Source organism: Mustela lutreola, chromosome 4, assembly GCF_030435805.1.
Source record: "Mustela lutreola isolate mMusLut2 chromosome 4, mMusLut2.pri, whole genome shotgun sequence".
Taxonomy (NCBI): domain Eukaryota; kingdom Metazoa; phylum Chordata; class Mammalia; order Carnivora; family Mustelidae; genus Mustela; species Mustela lutreola.
Window position 1 is genome coordinate 184,627,884 of NC_081293.1, and position 20,859 is coordinate 184,648,742.

The following is a 20,859-nucleotide window of genomic DNA, read 5'->3' on the forward strand; positions in this document are numbered from 1 at the left end:
CCTTACAGATAATCTTCTGCAATGGAAAGTGACTTTTTCATTTTTGGACCACACACTACTCTGTCTCTGATGAAAGCTGTAGACCCTCCTCCAAGAAGAATGCACACACGTACCCACAAAACTTGGCACTTACTTCCAGTGGCATCATGGACCTCCACCCACAGACCTGCTGGGGGCCTGTGAAACGCTGGGCCAAGAATCCCTGACCTAATGAATTGTAAAAGTTTCATTTTACGGAACTTGAGTATAGGAATGCTGACTTTCTCAAGATCATCCAACTAAGCCTTCTTGTACGTTATTCATCTCCCGGAATGAATGGAGCTGTCTGGAACAAGTGCTCTGGCTATCGATTAGGACATTTGAGCATACTTCTGGGAAAGTATATATGCTGGAAAGTATTATATGTAGAGTGGGTTTCTTTAATTTGAAAACAATTTATGAATAATACTTCTTTTTTAAAAGATTTTATTTATATATTTGAAAGAGAGAAACAGTAAGAGAAGGAATAAAGCAGGGGGAGCGGGAGAGGGAGAACCAGGATTTCTGCTGAGCGGGGAGCTCGATGCGGGGCTTGATCCAGGGACCCCAGGACCATGACCTGAGGCGAAGGCAGGCGCTTAATGACTGAGCCACCCAGGCGCCCCTATGGATAATATTTCTAAATAAAAGGAGATTAGGTCAGATTACTTCATGGAGAGAGAAAATGAAAAGAAAAGAAAGATAAGTGGATAGGCAGAATGAAAACAATTCATTGTTAGGAACTGGAAATCCAACTTTGCCAAGTCAAGAAAAAAAAAAAAAAACCTGTTGATTTTGCAAATAGAACGTTATCTGCCATCAATTTTGAGATTCTTCTATTTGGCATATAGGATCTTGGCAAGATTTCTTTAAACAAATCTTAATTATGATACTAAGTTATTATGTAGGATTTCTTCATCCTTACCAGTTTCATTTAGCAATTCAAAGCCCTCAAAGGATTTTTCTCATGAAATATGTAAAAGATAAGAGCGAATTTGATTTCTTAAAGAGGATTTTGTGTTTCATTATTATTACTACCATTTTTTGAGAGGATGGGGCACATCGAAGGGAGACACAGACCTGATGCTTTCCAGAAAACAGGATCGCTCAGATTTGGGTTTGAATCCTCTCAGGGTTACAAAAGACAACTCTTCGCTTCTCTCATCACATTTTCTCATGAGGAAGACAGCCTTATAAGGTTTCATGTAGCACTAGATGGATAGATGACAGATGGATAGAGGCTAGGTAGGTAGAAAGAAACAAATAATATATATTAATATTCGACCAGTGCTCAGTAAATGTGACCTGTGTTTGCTGGTTTGGGGCTGGCTAGAGGACATGGTAAGGAAGGAGCTATCAGGAAAGCCCTCTCCAGGTCGTATCCCCAAGAATCAATGAATATGTGCTTAGTTATCATATTAGACAGTTTGGTCTAGTCTCCACTATGCTTCAAATCTGTTTTAGCAGCCTGCCTTGAAAGTGATGGCAGAATTATGGATATGAAGTCTCTATGCTGAAAAGAAAATCAACCTCCGTATTTCTAACAGTCTTTTTTCATTTTCCCTACTGGTTTTAAATCAAGATAAAAAATACAGGATAGTTTGGTATCTAATGTAGCAAGGTCTTTATCTTAAAAAATTATATATCTAATACTCAGTTAATCATGTATTATAAATAGTTTTCTTTTGCTTTGTGGAATTATCACTTTATTTTTCATATTACATAACTATGGTAGTAACCAAAACCCTCTCAACCATATATATAAATACTGTACTAATAATATAAAGAAAGTATGTACCCATTTTTCACAAAATAATTTTTAATCATTTTATTCTAAATTTGTGATTTTATTCATTTTAATTATGAGAAGCTGATACATGCAAAATAATATAATTTATACAGAAGTTGTAAATCATTATAATGCATGTTATAAGCTTATCACTGAGCTTCACATCTAGAACATTTCCAATGCCACTGACACTTTCTCCTGACCCTTCTCTAATCCCATCCCCTTGCTTCTTCATCAATATAATTAATTAGTATCCTGAATAATTTTTTTGTTTGTTTTAGTATAGGCTCCGTGCTCAGTGTGGAGCCCAACATAGGGCTTGAACTCATGACCCTGAGATCAAGACCTGAACTGAGATCAAGAGTTGGGTGCTTAACCAACTGAACCACCCAGGTGCCCCATAATTCATTTATTTTTAAATAAAATTCTAAATAAGAAAATATGAATTAGGTGATAGTTTTTCTAGGACCCTGTGATCAGAGCATTCCAAAGATTCTCTCCAGACTCAGTTGAAGGTGTTGATGAGAGACCACAGTTCCATGAGAGTGCAAGAAGTTTGTCTTTCCGAACACACAGGATCAAAGGGGTCCCTCTGCCATGTAAGGCTGGGAACTTTGGAGAAGTTTTGCAGACCAAGAATTCTCTACAAACAAAAGAATTTTCATCAAAATCAAATAAAAATGTAATGAAGCCTATCAAATATGTATGTTGAATCTATCTATTCTGCCCATTGATTTTCTCACTGACCAGGCAGATACAAGAGATCTTCATTTGCAGCCTTCATCTGGCTGGGTGGGAATGGCAGACAGAAATGATTTGATTCCAGACTATTCCAAGTTCTTAGTCAAGGTAAATCTATCTCAATTGCTTTCAAGTCTTCTAGGGAAGTTCTTGACCTTTTTTTTTTTTAAAAAAGATTTTATTTATTTATTTGAGAGGGAGAGAAGAAAGAGAGCGCATGAGAAGGGGAGGGTCAGAGGGAGAAGCAGACTTCCTGGCAAGCAGGAACCCCAATATGGGATTTGATCCCAGGACTCCAGGATCATGACCTGGGCTGAAGGCAGTCACTTAACCAACTGAGCCACCCAGGAACTCCAAGTTCTTGACCTTTATGATCCCAGAGGTCCTTAGCAGTAATACAAGAAAGTACCACTGGAGATGAGACATGAGCATGTTGGAATGATGTAGAGGCTGTATAAGTAGATTTTCATTCATCTGTGAATGAGGTTAAAGAGGAATAATGTGCATACTTTGTAAATATTACTAGTTCTTTTCACTAGAGTGTTGTCTATTAAGCAGTGTTCATCACAGTTTTTTAAGAATGTAATTTTTAAAAAACTTTAGAAACATTCACTTATTTTTAAGTTTAATTTTCTAATTATAAATCATTTTCATGTATGCAACTGTTAAACAAGTTTGTAATGTTTTCTTAGCCTAGTGGTAGTCAGCAGGTATGCTCAAACATATTTTCAAAACTGAATTTCTTTTTTTTTTTTTTTAAGATTTTATTTATTTATTTGACAGAGAGAAATGCAGCGAGAGAGGAAACACGAGCAGGGGGAGTTGGAGAGGGAAGCAGACTATCTGCCAAGCAGGGAAGCCCAACTCGATGCGGGGCTAGCCCAGGACGGGGCTTGATCCCAGGACCCTGGGATCATGTCCCAAGCCATAGGCAGACACTTAACTACTGAGCCACCCAGGCACCCCAAAACTGAATTTCTTTTAAAATATTCTACGGGCTCCTGGGTGGCTCAGTGGGTTAAAGCCTGTGCCTTCGGCTCAGGTCATGATCTCAGGGTCCTGGGATGGAGCCCTGCATTGGGCTCTCTGCTCAGCAGGGAGCCTGCTTCTTTCTCTCTCTCTGCCTACCTCTCTGCCTACTTGTGATCTCTGTCGGTCAAATAAGTAAATAAAGTCTTTAAAAATAAATAAATAAATAAAATGTTCTAGAATTTATACTGGCCTTTCTTCCAGTTAGTCTAAATTAGAGAAATCTGACCTTGCATTTGAGATTAGTACCAATGGACTAAGTCAAAATGTGAGAGTTTATTTTCCATTTTAATAACTCCCTGCATCACATACAGTTCCTTTGTTGGAATAAAAATCTTGGTAAAAGTACACATCAGCCACTATAAATAGCACCCATGAGCCTGTACATTCAGGAGAGTCTCCGGAGAGTGTATTTTAAACTGCACGTTGTTTAGAATAGGAAATTCTTCCAATATTCATATTTTCCACTGTGGGTGACATGGACAATCCTGTATCACATCTTCACAAGCTTCCATTTTCCTATACCATTTAGGAAGCCAACTGATAAGTTTCCAGAAGATTGCTCAATATGTGCTATTTATTTGCCTAAGGTTAACCTGCATTTTATTGTCCAGTGCGAACGTTGCATACTTAGGGGCTCTCCAGATGAAAGCTAGGTAACTCCTAGAGCTGGCACCAGCAACAAGATAATGAAAGGGTCCTTTCTTTCTGGAGTTCATAGCTCTGCTGTGCCTACTTAGAAAAACAGCAGGCAACCCATTTTTGATTCCCACAGAAAACCTTGCACTATTGGCAGGTCTTTCTGGGGAACTCAAGAGAGCAATGTGGAAAATAAGTGGGCAGGAAGTGAACAGACAGACGAGCAGGATGAGGTGATGGGGTATCGTGCTGGTTCAAAGACAAGCAGCCTCGGCAGGTGTAATGGCACAGCCATCTTCCCCAAGTCACTGTTGGCAATGCTACTAGTTGTATACCTCTGCCCACTCCTTCCTTGAACAGTCCTTCTGTTTCTCTCACCAAATCTTGTGTAAATCTTGATTTTGTGTGTGTGTGTGTGTGTGTGTGTGTGTGTGGCCCTTTTGGGGGATCCAATATCCCCTCACCATTTCTCCTCTCTCTCTTTTTTTTTAACGACTTTATTTATTTATGTAAAAGAGATTACAAGTAGGCAGAGAGGTGGGGGGGTGGGGCGGGGAAGCAGGCTCCCTGCAGAGCAGAGAGCCTGATGAGGGGCTGGATCCCAGGACCCTGGGATCATGACCTGAGCTGAAGGCAGAGGCTTTAACCCACTGAGCCACCCAGGCACCCCTGTCCTCTCTTGACGAAGAAGATGAGAAGCTACTGTTGAAGGGCCTTGGACAAAAACTGTGGTCTAGAAAGAGTTGATACCTGATGCCCTTCCTTTCTGCTCTTCCCCTTTTAAAAGGCCATAACTCTTCCTACCCAACCATGAAAGCCAAATATCCCAAATATGTGTCTGCTTTCCGAGCCAGCATCCTCAGAGTATATCCTGGCTGCTAGGAGAGTCTCAGGACCACAAAAGCTCCAGGGCTGACAAACCAAACAGAATGAAGTTCTGTAAAACTCAGGGCTGAGGCAGGACGGAAATTCCTAATGCTCTCATATCTAAGTGCCTCGCATCCCAGGAACCTGCCTATAAATTCTCTCTCATTGTGGGATTTGTCAGAGCTGTGGAAGAGCTGAATTGGGGAGGCATAGCCTGTAGGAAGAAGCTGGTTTTCCCTGAGAATGCCTCCTGAGTGCAATTACTGCTAGGAGGCATATTCTTGTCTCCCATTGGGTTCTATGGTCAGAAATTGAGACTCTCTGTTCTACATTCTTGGAAAAGAGTTTGCAAATGCAGATCACTAGACCTGGACTTGATGGGTAACGTGTCGAAGAGCATGCAGTCGGTGCCTGGACCAGATCTGGAAACTGTCATTTATTCCAACTCCGGTACTTGTTCCTCTGCATTTGGCTGTGCCCAACCCATACAAGTGCCTCTGACTGCACAAAATTACCTTTTAGATCAAGGGTAAAAGAAGACACTGGATAAAACTAGCAGATCTGGACTTCCTCACCTGTCAAACAGAACTAGCACTTCTCAGGGTGGCTGAGAAAATCAAATGAGATAGGAACAGATGCCATAAAAAACATATAGGGTGGTTCACATGACATGTTTCTTATGTAGAGGAGCCTGTATGATTCATTAAATCGGATTCACTTCTATTTCTCTCTGTTGAGTTGCAAGTTTCATTCTGATCGTATCCTGGGTTCCAAAGGAATTTTCATACTTCATGCTTGGCTATCTTCTGTAATATCACTGGCCCTCAGGCATTCTAGGCTTCCAAAAATCAGACACAGAGAAAATGCTGTAAAATGTTACGTGTCACTTTCCCTAGATCCCATCGCTCTGGAGAGGGCTTAACTGCAGATTGGAAAAAGCCAAGCCATTTTATCTGCCCTTTCCTTTAGTCATCAATTAAGGAGAAAATTCAGAAGATTTAAAATGATGGCTTTATCCCAATCAAAATTAAACCGTGCTGTCTGTGGGTTATTTCCTTTTCTGGTTTTGCATCTAACTTAGCAAAGGTCTTCAGGCTTAGTGGGATTCTATGCTCTTCCACACCACTGTCTTTTCCCTCCTGAACCTCTTGTAACTGGTGAACTCTTACTCAGCCAGAAGGCCCAGCTCGGCTGCCATCCTCTGGAAAACATCTTCCCAGAGGTCCCCTGTCAAAGTGACTGATTTCCCACCTTGAGTTGCCCATGGCTCTTTAAACGTATATTGATTATGGTCTTATGTTATTATTAACATCGGTTATATCAATTATTACTATTTTTATTTTGACTATTTCATATGCTTATTTGTTCATAGATCTATTTCACCCCACCAAATTAAGAGCAACTCTGCATTAAAAACTACATCTTACTTTTATTTCCCCAAAGACCAGTATGCAGTATGAATCAAGGAAGAAGCTAATGGCTACTTCAGTTCACATCTGTGTGCCAAGGCAGAATCTTGTTCACGTTGCCAAGATATTTATAGGCGGCAGAAATGTTAGTGATCTTTGTGATGTTCCCCAAATACTGACACCATCCATGTCTTCCTTGGGATTCTATCACTCCCTTGCTGTGCCACTGGAATTTTGACTCCCTATCTTTTCTCTAGAGATATGAAGAAACTCATCTCATGGGTTTCTCTGATTACTAAGGATTATTGAACCACTACCTCGTAAACTTTTGACCGTTATGCTTATTCAGTTGCATCATGGAGGCAAATAATATTAATGTGGTAAGAATTAATTCCCTTTAGTGGGCCTATTTGCTCTGACGCTCAAACCCTTTATTATTATTTGTAATTAACATTTGCATTATCAGGACAGATAATTATCAAATTATAGGTTTCATACCAAACCCTAAGCAGTCCAACAGTGAACAAGCTATATTACCCCCCAATTTTCTAATTTCTAGCTTCTTTTTTTTTTTTAAGATTTTATTTATTTATTTGATAGAGATGACAAGTAGGCAGAGAGGCAGGCAGAGAGACAGGAGGAAGCAGGCTCTCCACGGAGCAGAGAGCCCGATGTGGGGCTCGATCCCAGGACCCTGGGATCCCGACCCGAGCCGAAGGCAGAGGCTTTAACTCACTGAGCCACCCAGGCGCCCCTAATTTCTAGCTTCTAATGGAAGACCAAATCTGTTGTCTGAGTAACCTTCGGTTAATCCCAGGAGGATGGGCCAAAGTAGATGAGGAGTAGGACCAACCTCAGGCTAGCATTCATCTGAACACTCTTCAGAAAGAGTATTCAGGAATACTCTTTCTGAAGTAAAGAGTATTTAACATGCAAATTAAATCTCAAGATTGGACTCTAAATAGCAGATTTTCTAGTATTAGAATGTAGTAATGAACCAAGAAACGAAAGATTAAAGAAATACATGAGAGTTCATTTATCCAAGCAAGATATGGGAGGTTAATTTTATTTTCAGTGAAGTAGGATTTTTTTTTATTTTAATAAATACATATACCTCAAAAAAGTATGATTTAGAAGAAAGGGGAGAGGGGTTATAAATAACTATTAGTCAGAACTCTAGATTAGGATTCAGATTAATTCAGTTCACATTGACTGTGATACAACACATTCTACAAGAGGCACTGAGTTTCTTTATTATAAAAGGATGCCCTTTGGTTACATTTGTTAGCATAAAATTTACATTTAGGATAAAGTTAGTGCGTTGAAATAGCCTAGGACAGGTAATACCCAAAGTACCATAGCACACCCTCACAATTGTATCTTTTCATTTTTAATTTCATTTTTAATTCTTAGATCCACTGAAAAAGTTTAGAAGGAAAGATAATTTGAAGTTATCCTAGAAAGCCTCTGAATTCTGAAATACCTAGGAGAATCTTAAATTACATCAGCACTCTCTACTCTGCAACATAGTTTAGAAAGCTGGATGTGTATTTCAGATCATTGGCTCTCGAATTTAAAATGTCTGTCTGCTATTTTTTGTGTTAAGTGTTATCTATTTTCTTTTCTTTGTTGTCTTCATGAGGTCTTAAAATTAAAAAGCTTCCCAGGTGGATTTTGGCTTTTAAATGAGAAAAATGAATATGCTTTTTTAATTAAATGTTTACACTGAAAAAACCTGCCTGGTTCTATTCTATAATTAATGAAAAAAAAAAAAGAGCTCCATTTGCTTTTCCTGCCTTGATCCTAATGATAGCTTGATTTCATTGCTCAATAACTTCAAAGTAAAATAGCATCTTAAAGCTGAAAAGCTTTTCTCCTAGTCTATTTCTAATCTCCTCTCTCAAGCTGCCACCATAAAGTCATGCAAGAATTCTACAAAAGACAATTTCTAATAATAAATTCAACACATAAGTGTTGAATTACATTAGGTCTCCCAGATGTAATCAAGTGTAAGCTAACTGTAATCTATTATCTTAGTCATTTGGGGCTGCTATAAGAGAATAACATAGACCGGATAGCTTAAACAACAGACATTTATTTCTTGCAATTCTGAAGGCTGAGAAATCCAAGATCAAGGTGCCGGCAGATCCGTTATCTAGCAAGGGCCCACTTCCTAATTTGTAGTTGGCCGTTTTCTTGTTGTATCCTCATTTGGTGGAGAAAAAAAGCAAGCTGCCTTGTGTCTTTTCTTAAAAGGGCACTAATCCCACTCGTGAGGACCTCACTTTCATGACCTCTAATTACCTCCCAGAGTTCCCACCTCCTTATACCATCACTGGGGGGGGGGGGGGTTAGAATTTCAACATATGAATTTTTCAAGGACAAGAATATTCAGTCTAAATCATCTGTGTGTTAGCAAGTCTGAACCAAGAATGGGCCAGTGGAAGAGGTTTGCATGAATACCAAGTCCAAGCCCAGGGTTGGTGGTGGCATCTGGGACTATCCAGATGAAATAGACGGAATCTCAGGGTTTGTTCAGTCTTATGACATGAGAAGTATTCTCTCCCCTGAGGGAGATATTTCCTCACGTCTTCCCTTGGCTTGGGTAGAATATTCCTCATGACAATTTTGCCTCCCTGTGCTCTGACTTCACCCTCATGAAGCATTCTCTGGGGACTGTGAGACTTTCTTATATTATGGCTTTGGGGAATGGTGAGAGTATGAGAGCTCTCCAGGCACTAAAGAGGGAGGTCATTCATTCCCTTAACTAATTGGCATTAATTAGCATTCTGATGTATACATCAGTGCCTTGTGAGTCTGGAAGCCAATAGGTCTCCCTGAGACCTATCCACTTCAAGAACTCCCAAAATCCATTTGGCGGTGCAGCAGAGCTTCTAGATCCTGTACTATACTGAATGCTCCAAAAAAGGCCAGTCAGGGGAAGCCTCTAGGAGGACCAGCCAACAGGCCTTATTGTGGCAGCATCTCTACTCTATTGTTGTCACTCTTCAACCTGGGAGAGCAAATGACAAGTATTTGTCAAGTGTCTACATGTCTAACACTGTTCTAGGCTTTTTCAGGTGCAAGTGAGGTTTTAGGAAAAATCTCTAACAGCGAAAAGTTATAATTTATTTATTTATTAAGTCCAAAATAGGACAGTACCTAACCAAGTATCATTTTTATAATATAATAGTAATCTCTACACCCCAAGTATCCGAAATAATGGACTCTTTTTCTAGCAATAGAACAAATACATGTTTTACTCCAATCCTGTCCTCCCCACCCCCAGAAAAAAATCTGGATTTGATTCTAGCTATAAAAGCCATGTGTAAATTTAATATCTAGATGCAGAAAGTGGACACCAGCAAATAAATTTATGGTCGTGGAACTATTTAGATACTTTCAACAAGAGTGATATACACTGAGAAACCTGTGACTTATGAATGAACATGCTTCCTTTGAAGATCTGACCTTTTTTCTTACACTCGAATTATATCCTTAGAGTTAGAATGCTAGTTTCTTAATTTCCTTCCCATCAGTTCTATCTATGGATGATAAAGTGCACATTCCTTTTTTTTTTTTTTTTTTTTTTTCTTTTTTAGGGGTGGGTGGATGGAAGGAGAGGGAGAGAGAATCTTAAGCAAGCCCCACATCCAGCAGTCTCACAACCCTGGGATCATGACCTGAGCCAAAATTAAGAGTTGGTTATTTACCTGACTGAGCCACCCATGCACCCCACAAATTCTACATTCTAAAGCATTTCACTATGGCCTGTATTCAGCTTCCTTTGGGTAGAAATCATATCCTTCCTGTACATACTTCTTTCCTAGAATTATATAAGATATATATAATTATTTTCACTGAGACCAGAACCAGGGTTTTATAGATATGCACTAGCAAGCATACGGTCAAATAGCTGTTGTTAGAACCCTACTGTTTCCAAGCACTATTTTATTATTTTTTAAGATATATTTCAAGCTGGAGGGCAAAGGAGGAGTTGGAGGCATGATCCTTTTTAGGTAGAAACTTTTCTCTCCAGGGAAAGAAAATAGTCTGGCTGGTTAAAAATCCAAAACTTTACAAAGAGCTTAAAGAGTAGACCTAGGGGGCACCTGGGTGGCTCAGTGGGTTAAAGCCTCTGCCTTCGGCTCAGGTCATGATCCCAGAGTTCTGGGATCGAGCCCCCAGTTGGGCTCTCTGCTTGGCAGGGAGCCTGCTTCCCTTCCTCTCTCTCTCTGCCTACTTGTGATCTGTCTGTCAAATAAATAAATAAATAATCTTTACAAAAAAGAAAAAGATTTTCATGATCTTAGGGTCCTGGGATTGAGTCCCGCATGGGGCTCTCTGCTCAGCAGGGAGCCTGCTTCCTCCTCTCTCTCTCTCTCTCTCTGCCTGCCTCTCTGCCTACTTGTGATGTCTCTCTGTCAAATAAATTAAAAAAAATAAAAAATCTTAAAAAAAAAATGAGTAGACCTAAATAATTGCTGCAAATGGGTTTAAACAGAAATGGGGAGCCTCACAGCAAGTTAGCTGGAGGGGCTGACTCACATGTGACAACATAACTATTTCTCAAATGCACGCATATAAGGATAGGCTCAAATATTCTTATCTTTCCTCCTGAGATGGCAAAGTATGAAGAAGTAGTCTCATGTGCGGAAACTTCATGCAGGTTCGGGCTGGACACTGGTTCTTCAAGAATCACTAGAATTCAGAGACGTAAAGGGGATTTTAAAAGGCTAAGCAAAAGAAAAAGGAACAGCTTTGTTGGGTCAAAACCAGAAAGCTTCAGGAAATAACAGGCAAATGGTGGCAAATGCTAATAATCTTTGCACCGAACAAAAGTCCCCTTTATGATAAATGTTAGGATGCAGTGCACTGATTGAAGACGTGTGTTAGGTTGACAGTGGGATACAACTAGAGGTCAGGATATGCCTAAGGGGAAGAGCCAGCAGTGGAATGCTGGGCCTCAAGGATTGGCCTTGAGAAGAAGAGAATGCCCTCCTTTTCACGGAGTGGTAGCGTCATGGTGAGGGGACCAGCATTTCCCCACGAGAAATAACAGAAGCATCAAGACAGAGTGAAAGGATGTCTCATTCCTGCACTCCCATCCCGATTCATCCTAGAACCAAATACACATGATGGTGGCATTGATGGTGATCGCCCTGGAATGCGGCAAGTGGCCCAAAGGAGTAGCTTGCAAGAAAGTGGATTGAACACAGATTCAGGAGAAGCACTGCCTCCAGGAGGGAAGGGAGAGAATGCTATTCTAAAAGAGCACAGGGGCACTAAGTTACTTTGAAATTTTTATTTCTCAGCCAGATGGTGAGCACATAGATGTTCATTATGATTTTTCCTTATTCCTTTTTGTTTGTCTAAAAGATTTCAGAATGGGGCGCCTGGGTGGCTCAGTTGGTAAAGTGATTGCCTTTGGCTCAGGTCATGATCTCAGGGTCCTAGGATCAAGTCCTGTGTTGTTGGGCTCCCTGCTCAGAGGGGGGTCTGCTTCTCCCTCTCCCCTCCACCCCTCCCCCTGTTTGTGTTCTCACTCTCTCTCTTGCTCTCTCTCGAATAAATAAAATCCTTAAAAAATAAAATAAAAACAAAAACAAAAGAGCAAAATGTAAGTTTAAAAAGGTGCAGAATGCAGAAGGGGGGTGGGGTTATGGACATTGGGGAGGGTATGTGCTTTGGTGAGTGCTGTGAAGTGTGTAAACCTGGCGATTCACAGACCTGTACCCCTGGGGATAAAAATATATGTTTATTAAAAATAAAAAATTTAAAAAAAAAAGGTGCAGAACACTGATAGCTGTTATCCATGTATCTTCAATCAGAATCTGCCTATGATTATCAATAGAATCACATTACTAGTAATATACTTCTTAATGCTCCTGCTCATGCAGGATGACCACCACACCCCACTACCAATTTAAAAAAAGAAAAAAAGAAAAGGTCCTCTCTGATTGTTTCTGGAAGTCTGTCTCACACAAGATCATGTGCCACATGCAGCCTCCCATGGCTCCTTGCTGCTAGGCCCCTATCCCCATGAGGCCCCGGCCCCTGCTCTGCCACCAGGTCATTTCAGAGGTGCCTCCACTGCCTCAGCCCCGTTGCCCACCCTGAGACCCTGGGCCTCTGTGTCAAAGGCACCATCCGGTATCCTTGTGCCTCTAGACTTTCAAGCTACCAAAGTGGCCCCACATTCCCTTCAGCCCTCTAGAATTTCAGAACCATGTTGTGTTCAGAACCATGTTGTGCTCTGGACAGATATAGGACTGGTAACTCTGTCCTCTGCTCTGCTACTCTTTGTCATTCAGGCACCAAAGGTTGGCCTAGACTCAGCAAACATGTTGTGGAAACAGCTTCAGCTTCTCTGCACTCTGCTTTTCCTCAGGGCACAGATATGTGGCAGTTGGGGCTGGGGGCTGAGGGGCCAATTCCAAGGCATGTGAGAGCCAACAACTATCCAGACCCCCATGCAAATTGCCCCCCACCTTTGACCCATGTCATTACTCAGTCACACCCAGATGCATCTCAATTCCAGTCAATTCCATTGGTGGGCACAATAAAACTTGAGGCCAGGCCACCATTCCCATCACTCATCCTTCCATTTTGACTCAATTACAAACAAAATAAATCCACTTGGTCAAAGTAATGATTTGCTCATTATGAATCCATGTGCACTAAATCTTTTATGCAGCACATATAGAAGGCCTGCTCTCTGCCAGGCACTGTGCTAACAGGAACAATGGGACGAAGATGGCTGGGACACAGTACCCCTGCTCTAGGAGCTTACAGCCTAGCAAGTGGAGCAAGAAATACATCAGTACACTGTTAGTTCAACCTAGAACCTTGAACTCAGTGTTGCCTCAAATCAATAGACTTCCTAGCTTTTGAAATTCAGGGAGGTGCCCTTTGAAAGATCTTTTCCTCCCTTTTTGAAATCAGGTTTTGTGTTCCTCAGTTCCCGAGACCTTTGACCAAAAAAATACAAAACAATATCCTGAAAGAGTTGAAAGATGGGCCTCTGAAAACAGTCTGGAGCTTTCTCTGTGAGGGGCAAATAACAACAACAAAACTAGCTTCACAGTAAATGCTGGAAGTAGACTGATGAAGTGACAGATCTAGAGAGGAAGGAGAGAAAAAAAAAAGTCCTGGATTTAGCACAGAAATGAATGAGTGATCTCTGTAAGAGATGCTGTTATCAATGCGAAAACGACATTAAGATGTGTTAACAGGAACATGGCAGGCAGCGCTGGGCCTTCATCCAGGCACATTCAGCCTTGGTCAGACCTTTATTATGTCCAATTTTGGTTTCCTGCTTGAAGAGTTGTTGTATTTCAGGCTGATATTAAAAGAATGGAAAATAGGCACTGGCATCTAGCCTAGAAATGACGAGGCTACAGGATGATTTAATACCTGTGGCCCTGATAGAGATATTTCAGCAACAGGAAGTGTAGTTCAGTAACAGAATAAATTGAGCATAAGGGCGATTAAACACGGGGGCCTTGATCTCGGGATGTCGTCTTTGAAGCACAAGTTCTTCAGCCCTGCTGCTTGCAGAGTACGGTTCACTTCCTATCTTGTATTACAATTTTTGTATGCATATCTTGCCTTCCTTTGGGGCTGACCTTCTCATCTTTGGATTCCCTACAGCAGGTCCCTAGGTGACTGGCTCGTAGTATGTATTCAAATGGTATCACGTGAGGAGGGGTTAAGGGGGTACCTGTTGGGACAAACTACATAGCCACTATCGTAAGGGAGATAAGAGAGGGTAGTGCCCAAGACCTGTTACAGGCCTATGGACAGATCTCACAAGGAGTAGTTCAGAGAATTGTGTCAGCCAAGGCCACAAGGATACTAGTGAAGGACAGGTTGTTGCACAGAAAGAGTAGGGTCAGGGGTAAACGGTGACTTTTCCATAGCAATCCGTTTGTTCCTCCAGCCGCAGGCAACATATCACAGACCCCTACAGGAAGACCCAGCCGGAACTAGGAAGACATCAGCCAAGACACAATGGGGCAGGAGAGGCAAGGAAAAGGCACTACTGGAAGGGAGAAAGCAGAAGAAAGAGAGAAGAGGCATCTGTAATTTCTGCAGTGGGACCTGGATAAAGGGAGGAGTATTTCATGGCAAGCTTTCTTAGGAGGATACATTAAAATGCACGATCACCAGGCAATAGAAAGCAGTATCGTTCAAGGGCACAAGCTCAGTGTTATGGGGGTAGAGAGGCCTTGAGCTGTGGAGGGAAGACAAAAAGGGGCTCAAGGAAAGAAGGAAAGAGGGTCTGCCTGCAGAGAGGTAGTTAACCCCTTTCGTTCCATTCCTGTCCACCCCTTGATGAGTAGCTGTCTGGGTAAAATGTTGCAAATGCCCTCATTCTGAGGATATAGAGTCTATGAATTTCTCTGTAAGAAAATATTGTTCAGGAGGCTTTTTAAAAACTCCCTTTACATTATTGAACTGTTGCCTTTCAAGTGAGTAGATGTCTTTGGGGTTTGAGTTTCTGTAGGAAGTAAGTGTCTGTGTGTGTGTGTGTGTGTGTGTGTGTGTGTGTGTGTGTATGTGTGTGTGTGTCTAAAGTGCATTAGGCCAGTACACAGGCGCTTCCCACATACCTCTCTTTTCCCTAGGGAATTGTTCCAAGGTAGAAGCTGTTCTCAAACAACCATTTCAGACTGTAAAGTCTGGAACAGATCATGTGGTCCAGTCTCCTACCTCCATGAAGTTATTTTTTTAAAATCATATTTTATTAATAAAGGACCACCCTGTGGTGGGAGCTGTTCCTTCTATCTCACTGACCTCCTCCAAATCTTCTCAGCACAGGCTCTCTTTGATAAAAAATTAAATATAGTATCCAGAAATGAAGGATGCTATGAGTAATTTGAGACTGGCCCAGACTTCCATTTTCCCTAGTAAGAATCCTGAAATGTCCGACGTGTGATTCCCCATGCTCTTGCTGAAGGATAGATGACTGCCTCAGTTGTTTGCAGTACCAACGGATTAATCCAGTTTTCAGAAACTCCAGTTCTGGAAGCTGGATGCTGAGCACCCTGTCTGTGCTACAGGGTGAAAGCATGGATGCCTGCTGGTCTCTGCAGGAACATAACACTGTGCACAAATGAATCTTTGCTATGTCTCCCTAATTTCCCTCCTCTCTCCTCTCTAGCCCTATCTAGCCAGACACCAGAGGGCTACTTGGAAGTTGTGGATGCCAGCCCTGCTCTGAGCTCATGGTTCACTTCTCTCCCCGCCTCTCAAATGCATCCAGTCTCCCTTTCATGGGCCTTTGTGTTCTTCCTGTTTCCCCACTGGTGTCTGACCCAGGTCCAAAACTCACTTCTTGCTTCACTATCACCATGTCAGTACCCTACTAAGTAGCATGAGTTATGACACCTGCTCCTTTTACTACCGCAAACTGAAGACAGACAGCTACTTCCCAGATGCATTCCATTAATAACAAGGAGCCAGCAAAGAATGTGCATGATTTCCCTCTTCTTATCTTTACAGCTAGGAAAAGAGCTTGGTGAATAGCCTTTGTATAGCTTGCCATTAGCATGCATTTAGTATATGAATACCAGCATATCAGTGGAAGATTACTAAATTCTTGCTTGGAAGGTAAGGGGTGGGGGGTGGGGTGTGTGTGTATGTGTGTGTGTGTGTGTGTGTTGTAAGAAAGAGAGAGAGATAAGATTGGCCTGGAAGAATCACTTTTCTTATAAGCTACTGTTTTATGAGCTTATTTCAAATATACCAAAACTCTACTTGCTACCTTAAAATTGGAGTGTATTGGGAAGGGGGGAAAATCAGGCATTGAAACGAATTCCCAAAGGCAAATGAGTCCCGTAATCAAATATATTAGTTTGCTATCACTGCTACAGCAACCAACCACAGACTTGGTGGCTTCAAACAGCACAAACTGATTACCCCCCCTAGAGGTTCAAAGTCCAACACAGGTCGCCCTGGGCTAAAAGCAAGGCCTGGGCAGGGCTGCATTCTTCTGGAGGCTCTACGGGAGAATCCACTTCCTTGCCTTTCCAGCTTCTAGAGGCTGGCCTCGACCTTGGCCCCCTTCCTCCATCTTCATCGGCAGCAACGTGCATTTCCCTGACCATTCCTCTGTAATCGCATCTCTCCCTGACCACAGCCAGACGGCTGTCTGACGTTAAAGACCAGGTGATTAGACTGGACACATCTGGAACATCCAGATCATCTCCATCTCAGTGCCTGTAACTTAATTACATCTGGGCCGAGTCCCTTTTTGCCACGTACCTATTCATAACTTCTGGAGATTAGGACATGGATGTCTTTGGGAGGAGTGTGATTCTGCCTGCCACAGCAAGTCGCTGAACTTTTTGAAGGGAAAAAAATTGAATGGGCAAACTTTGGTAGTAAGAGGAATAGCAATGCCTCGGTACACGTGTCTGTCTCAGCTCTGGAACAAGCAACTCAGGCCAAGTCAGTATTCTACTGAGGCCTCTCGTGTGAGGGCAGACATAGCTCTGTTTTCAGGGGCTCATGCACTTTATGTAGTCAATATACGTTGAGACATACATATATATCAACATACGGCAAAGAGATCTTTAAATGTGTACATATCATGATACATGGGGATAATTAACTTAGAAATTCGCTAAACTGTATTTGCTCTAGAAACCGTGACTTGATGAGAGCATAGTATTTAAGCAGGAAGACACCCCAAATCTTCTAGGGACTTGAAATGACAAAAGCATCAAATCTAACCGAATTAAACTTCTTTAAATCAAGCACAAGAGCTGCGGCTACAGCTCTGCTCCACGGGCACTGGGCGACCCGTTCACGTGCTCTGGGCTTCTGAGCCCTTGTTTGTGACAAGAAACATCTCCAAGCTGTTTTTCACTCTGTAAAGGGGCTCTCAGTGTGGGCAGCTGATTGCTTCTCCCGCTGGCTCTTTACCGGAAGAATCATCTTGTGTTGTGGAGATCCGAGTTGCTCTGCTTATTTGACAGAGAGCCCGCCCAATAAGTACCCGCGTTCCCCAGCACCAGTCTGATCATTGCAGCTTGGAGATGAAGAAGATCACTCAAACCCAGTCAGAGAGTCGTCTCCAGATCGAATCAACATCACCCCCTCCTCAGGGGTGAGGAGTTGGTTGCCTCCCAGATTGTTGCTGACCAGGCTGTCTTGCATGGCGTGGCTGATGAGATCACCATACCAGCACGCTCTGGGTACAGACCAGGCCCGGCTGTTGCAACATGTTCCCAGGCAGGCTGTTGCCCTCAGTCTATCGAGGGCCGTGAGCACCAAACACCCTGTATGATCTGGCAGTTCACTGGCAGGGCGGTCTCTCTTCTCCCCTTTGCCCTGGGTTTGCATTTTTATATCCTGCATCCATCTTTCCCTGGATAAAAGGGATAAGAGGAGTTTCTCAGATTTGATTTCTCAGTGGGAAATGTTTACTTTGGAAAGCACCTACACCCATGTTAATTGAGAACAGAGCTCAGAATGAGGGCCTGAAAACTGCACCCCTGCGAACTTATTGGTGGGCTGATTTTTGCTGATCTCTCCTTGGTTGGATTGTGCCTGCAAGTGATCCCATGATCAACTATTTTCCAAAAGGCTGCGCACATGGATTGGTGTACTTTCCTTTGACTAGTTCTCTCCCTCGCTGTAATTATTTGTAATTAATATATAAAGTCTTCATCATGAAAGCTACTGAGACTCCTGGCCCCTACTACCTAGTATTAATAGTCTGGAAATCTCCAAGCAATCTGTGCCCTTTGCAGTCTAAACAGGATGGGCCTCTATTAGAGAGATTACAGTAAAAAATAACAATCAGCTCTCTGATGATCCTATGCGGAGGGAAAGGGTGGGGAGGAGTAGATTTGGCAGAGGACAAGCCCAGACTTTCGTCACAGGGACAGACCAAAGTGTTAACACAAAGGGAGAACACGGGAGCATCCTGCACCCTGCATTTCAGCCACAGAAAACATGGCACCTCCAGGGGCCCGGCCCACGTCCTGACCGCCGGGAGGGTCTCAGCACCTCCAATAACCCTCCAACCCTTCCAGCTGCGGACATGCTCGGGGGATCGGGATTGCAGGGAAGACGCAGCCTGGCCGCCCTCTCCCAGTGAGTGCTCGCTTTACCTCTTCGCTTTAAACTTTTCTTTCTTTCTTTCTTGCTCTTTTTTTTTTCTTTTTTAATAAGGGAATTGTTTCAAAAAAGAAGAAAGAAAGAAAAAAAGAAAGAAAAGGAAAGGAAAGGAAAAAATTTAATTGTGGGAGTGGGAGGGGAGAGGAGAAATCAGGAGGCCAAGGCAGGCAGGCAGTATGTAAATTTCAGACCTGTCTGAAACTTTCTGGTCTAAACTTTATAGTTGTTCTGATTGGTTTTCCTCTTTGCCATTTTTTATGGTGGTTTGTAGACCATTTGCAAGGGTTTATAATGCTTAGGTACAGGATTTCTCTCCTGCAAATACTGGGCCACAAAGTATTGTGTTTCTAAAGATCTGCTGTTAATTTAGACCTGAGCCCTTTGCTCAGAATGATTCATTTGCAGGAGTCAGAGATTTTGGCTAAAGCACACATTGCCCAATCCTTAAAGTCAACAGCCCAAAGCCCTTAATATACTGACCATCTGACTGTGACCGAAGAAGATTGAGAGCACATGCAATTGATCAGGGAATTGTTCAGATAACAGGCTCCAAGGTTTAGGATCATGAAACCCTGGAATGTTAAAGCTACATGGGGCCTCTAGGATTGTTCGCTGCGATGTTCTCATTCTGTAGACAAGGAGATGAAACCCAGAGGGGTAACTCAACTTACCCAAAGCCAGACAACTGTCGGTAACAAAGTGAATGTCTTTGTAGTCGCAGGCAAGAGCCCTTTTCATGTTGGTGTTTATGAGGTTTGGAAAACTGACTGGGTCTTGGGAAAAGGTACCGCACAAGAGTGAGAATACCAAATGGCCTTTCAGTAAATCTTTCCCATTTTTGAGAGTTTTGGCACCGATTCAGCATGACAATTGTTGTTCCAGTTGTTCTAGCATTTGTGCAACAGTTAATCAAATAAACAGAGGGACTCAGTGGGGTCCTAAAAACGGGACCTACCTCCACCACATTAGCAGATCTCTTGGATCACCCCTTTCTGTAAGTGTGATCACTCACTCAAGTATGAGCGCTCCAAGGGGTTTTAGAGGTTATCTGTGTAGGCCAATGGTTATCAAACTAGTTGTTTTGGTTTTTTTGTTTTGTTTTTCTTAGCAACTCTAATGTTACAAGGACTTCTGTTACATAAAGGAGATGTTCTGGTTGAATGGGTGGGTGTAGATCTAGAGCTCCTCACTCCTACGACACTCCCAAATCATGCCCCACTGCTTACCTCCGCTCTACTCCCCATCCTTTCTCCACTTCCCCCGACTCTGCCCACTCCACTAAAACTTCCTTGAAATCCTAGATCTCCATGAACAGTTCAGAAACTCCTGGTCTTGTTTAATTCCTTTATTTCCGATAAGGAAAGTGATGCACACAGTAGGGAAAGGTTTGCCCAGTGTTGCACAGCTGGCCACCAACAGAGCTCGGAATGCTGGGAGAGAGCCCCGTCCGTGTGTCCACACATGCCCGAATGTCCTGTGTTTCTCTCTCAACCCCCAGGTTCTGACTTTCCGCACTCCATCCTGCCTGTGGTTCTGTCAGTTTACTTTCTCCATCTCTTTCCCCTCTTCACTCACTCCATCTCCTGAATTTCGAGCTCTTGCCTCTCACATGGACGATTATAATTGCCTCTCCTCCCATCCTGCCCTCAGTCTTTGTCCCCTTTCTGATTCCGTCCTCAGCCGCCTCCTCTGCCCACTTTGAGGATGGAACCCCTTCTCCTTAATGTGACATTCAAAGTTCTCCACAATCTGGGGCCCCTGGGTGGCTCCCATTGGTTAATTGTCTGCCTTCTGCTCAGGTCATGATCCCTGAGCCCTGGGATCGAGACCCGTGTGGAGCTCTCTGCTCAGCCGAGAGCCTGCTTCTCCCCTCTGCCTGCTGCTTTGCCTACTTGTGCTCTCTATCTCTCTGTCAAATTAACCTTAAAAACAAATGAAGTTCTCTACAGTCTGCCTCAGTATCCCTTGCTGTTTTGACCTGCCCCTGCTGCAGCTGAGTCAGACCGCTCACTGTTCCCCAAATTCATGGTAGGCAGACCACCTCCATGCCTTGGCTCACTCTGGTCCCTACACGGGAACACTCTGTGTGCCTCAGCCCCCTCATCTGGAATAAAGGCCTTAAACAAGATTAGGGGTTCCTTAACTAGTCCATGAAAATGTGGGATTCCAGAGAAGTTTTGGAGGGGTAGGGGGAGGTGGGGTAGAGAAGCGGTGGGAGTGAGGTGGGCATGAGGT

The 20,859-nt window shown here is 42.7% G+C and overlaps 1 protein-coding gene across 5 annotated transcripts in view; it reads left to right on the forward strand.

The window, feature by feature from the left end:
- CALD1 (caldesmon 1) overlaps nt 1-20,859 on the forward strand; it is a 188,603-nt gene that overhangs the window by 97,269 nt on the left and 70,475 nt on the right. The window contains exon 1 of one of the 5 annotated variants that reach the window (XM_059171914.1): nt 18,361-18,600. The exons of the other annotated variants lie outside the window; for them this stretch is intronic. Within the exon in view, the coding sequence (XP_059027897.1) occupies nt 18,548-18,600 (53 nt within the window). The 5' untranslated portion in view covers nt 18,361-18,547. Of the gene's footprint in view, nt 1-18,360; nt 18,601-20,859 lie in introns of those variants that run through there. 5 annotated transcript variants of the gene reach the window in all.